This window comes from Physeter macrocephalus, unplaced genomic scaffold (genome assembly GCF_002837175.3).
Source record: "Physeter macrocephalus isolate SW-GA unplaced genomic scaffold, ASM283717v5 random_381, whole genome shotgun sequence".
NCBI lineage: Eukaryota > Metazoa > Chordata > Mammalia > Artiodactyla > Physeteridae > Physeter > Physeter macrocephalus.
In genome coordinates this window covers 8,804-11,707 of record NW_021145667.1, presented here as the reverse complement: position 1 = coordinate 11,707, position 2,904 = coordinate 8,804, and the positions used below count along the sequence as shown (strand labels likewise).

The 2,904-nt window shown below is 58.6% G+C and overlaps 1 protein-coding gene across 1 annotated transcript in view; it reads right to left on the bottom strand.

Annotated features, from left to right (window-relative positions):
• Nucleotides 1-1,005: 1,005 nt before the first annotated feature.
• CACNA2D2 (calcium voltage-gated channel auxiliary subunit alpha2delta 2) overlaps nucleotides 1,006-2,904 on the bottom strand; it is a gene marked incomplete at its 5' end in the record, with an annotated part of 7,259 nt that continues 5,360 nt past the window's right edge. Inside the window, 3 exons of the mRNA XM_028485365.2 lie at nucleotides 1,006-2,428; nucleotides 2,548-2,630; nucleotides 2,718-2,827. Coding sequence (XP_028341166.1) covers nucleotides 2,288-2,428; nucleotides 2,548-2,630; nucleotides 2,718-2,827 — 334 coding nt within the window. The remainder of the gene's footprint in view (nucleotides 2,429-2,547; nucleotides 2,631-2,717; nucleotides 2,828-2,904) is intronic.

Genomic DNA, 2,904 nt, shown 5'->3' with positions numbered 1-2,904 from the left:
GCCTCTCTCGTTGCGGAGCACAGGCTCCGGACGCACAGGCTCAGTGGCCATGGCTCACTGGCCCAGCCGCTCCGCGGCATGTGGGATCTTCCCGGACCAGGGCACGAACCCGTGTCCCCTGCATCGGCAGGCGGATTTTCAACCACTGCACCACCAGGGAAGCCCTCCTGGAGGCTTTTGAGAAGATTATACAAGACAAAGGATGTCAAGGATCTAGCACTTATGAGGCCTGGGACGCGTCATGCCCTCTACCCACCAGAGACCTGGATTGCGATGGCCTTCACTCCCAATTAAGTGGTAAGTGGGGCTCTGAGGTCATGGCCACCTGTCTTCAAGCCACCCAGTCCTCACTCCAGGGCAGAGACAGTGTATGGGAACCATTTGAAGTGAAAATATGAACATTATTTAATAACTGATCTTCTGTAATAAACCATTTGAAAATATTTTACAAGGAATCACACACACAATATTTTACAAAGTTTCTTGACTTTTTTGTCGCTGTTGTTTTTCCGACTTGTCTGTACAAAATAGAACAACCAAAAAAAAAAAAGGGCAGATAAAAGGAAATGGCCCCCCAGTCCCCCACAGATCCCCCGAGCCCGAGGTGAGGGACAGCCAGGTCGGGTGGGTGATGAGAAGGATCAGACCCAGCTGGGGGTTTGACAACTACCTGATGGGGATTGCTTTGTCTGCTTTTCTGTTTTTTAAACTTAAAATATATATTAATTTATCTGTATATGTTTCTTTTTTTATTTTTATATTCTCCATTGAGCACCTGACTACACTACAGTTACACACATGCCCCCGCAAGACATGGCTGGCATCTAGGCTGGGTGTACAGCATGGGTGCCCACCCTGGCACCAGCAGTGGGCATGGACCATACACACACACTGAGAAAGCGACAAGCAACGTGACATTAATTAACGGAGCCATTAATTAATGCATCACCCTCCCCCCCTCCTCCCAGTCCATCTGAGCCCTACGGCCATACCCCCTGCCCTCAGTCCCCCAGTGGCCCCCAGGCTGGGATGCCTTTGCGAGAAATGACCAGAATGAATGGTGTGAAGAGATGTTCCCAGGCCCAGCCTGTGTGTGTGCACAGTGTGTATATGTGTGTATGTATGTGCGAGTGTGTGTTCAGCAGGGAGGAGCAGTTTGGCCAGGGGGTGTGTGAGTGGGAAAGAGACAGGCCTGAGAGTATAAGGGGCAGATTGGGGGTGGGATGACCCAGCTAGGAGTAATCAAGTCACCCCCGCTAAGGCAAAGGGTGATGCCTGGTGAGAGTTCCTCTGCTGAGGGGTGCAGGCAGTGGCATGTGGTCCCACTGGGGGCCTGACACTAGTGAGAAATGGTTACAATGAGCACCTGGCAGGGTCAGGGGCATTAAGGGGACACTGGCGGCTAGGTCAGGACAGAGGGGTCTTCACCCTTTGCCCCAGCATTTGGCACTGTTTGACATTCAGCTTTAGAGATGGGGGACCAGCTGGGTTACAGGTCAGATAAGAGGCGGACGGTGAGCAGGAGATGGAGTGTGCACAAGCCAACCTCCCACCAACCCCTCACCCCGTATAAGGCTTTGTGAGCCCCCACCCTCACCCCACCCCAGGGTGTGTGTGTCTGTGCACGTCTGTGTTTGTGTGTGTGCCCTCCTGGGTATGTCAGAGTCCAGTTTCTGCCCTCAGGGCTCCAGGTGTGTATGGGGTTGAGTCTTAGCCAGTGTCACTGTCACTGTCCTGCCACCTGCCGGGCTTGGGGAGGGAGAGGTGGCTGTAGGCCTGAGAGAGGCAGGAGCTCATTGGGGGCTGCCCCAGGACCTCTCTCCTGCCAGGACTTAAGCTGGGATGCACAGGCCTCAAACTGCCCATCTCAATTTCCTCCATTATTCCCAGATTTAGTCCTGGGTGGAGCAGAAGGGCCAGGTTAGAGGAGTCCAGCTGGGGCAAGGCCTAGGTCTTCCACACAAAGGGAGCCTCGGGGCAGGGCGGGCAGTGGAGGCCTGGTTTGGCACCAGTACTGTGGCCTCCCTGGCCCAGCCCTCCGGGGTGGGTGAGTCCAGTGGGAATGAGGGGTCTGGGGACACTGACAGTTCAGCAGCCAGACGTGGCTTGGGGGCCAAAGGCCTGCGGCGCCCTCCTTCGGGACCCCCCCGCTACTCCAAGGCGCAGATTCTTGGGGCCAGGCGCACTCAGGTCCTTGAGTGAGGGAGGGGGGCGAGGCTCTAAGGCGGGAAGTGTGGGGCGAGGGAGCAGGGGAGCGGCGGGGAGGCCTGGTGGGGGGAGGGGGCACTCAGAGGCGGCGAGAACGGTGGGCATGGACTTGAGGCTGCGGCCGGGGAGGCAGGCTCAGGAGGAGCAGCAGCTGCAGGGACACCAGGACGCCCAACGACGGTGGGAAAGAGGCTCCGCGGCCGCAGTCTGAGGTATCTTCCTGCGGAAAGAGACAAGGAGCAGCCGGTCTGCCCGGGTTGGGCGGGCAGGGGGTGCGCAGGGCCGCACTAGCCCTGGGGCAGGGGAGCTGCAGGTCAAGGCCGCCGCCCCCCTCCTCACCGTGGCGTTGTAGTCGAAGCAGATGTGTGGGCCTCTCCGGTATCGCGGTCTCTGCACCAGTTCACACTGCTCCGGGCCGTCCGCTGGGCATGGGTGGGGAGTCAAGGGGGCGGCGGCACGGAGGGAACGCGCTGGGCAGGAGGGGCCGGGGAGCAGCGCGGGAAGGATACAGTGTGTCTCCTTCTGCAGCAGCCGGCCAGCCTCACACTGGCTGCACAGCGGCTTCTCGGCCACCACGAAGAGAAGGTTGGTGTGGGTGAGTCTCTGCGCGTGGAAGAGCCTGGAGGCAGTACATAAAGGCGGAGCGCTGAGGTTCGCGCCCCTCCCCTCGCCTCCCCTCCCCTCGCCTCCCCTCCC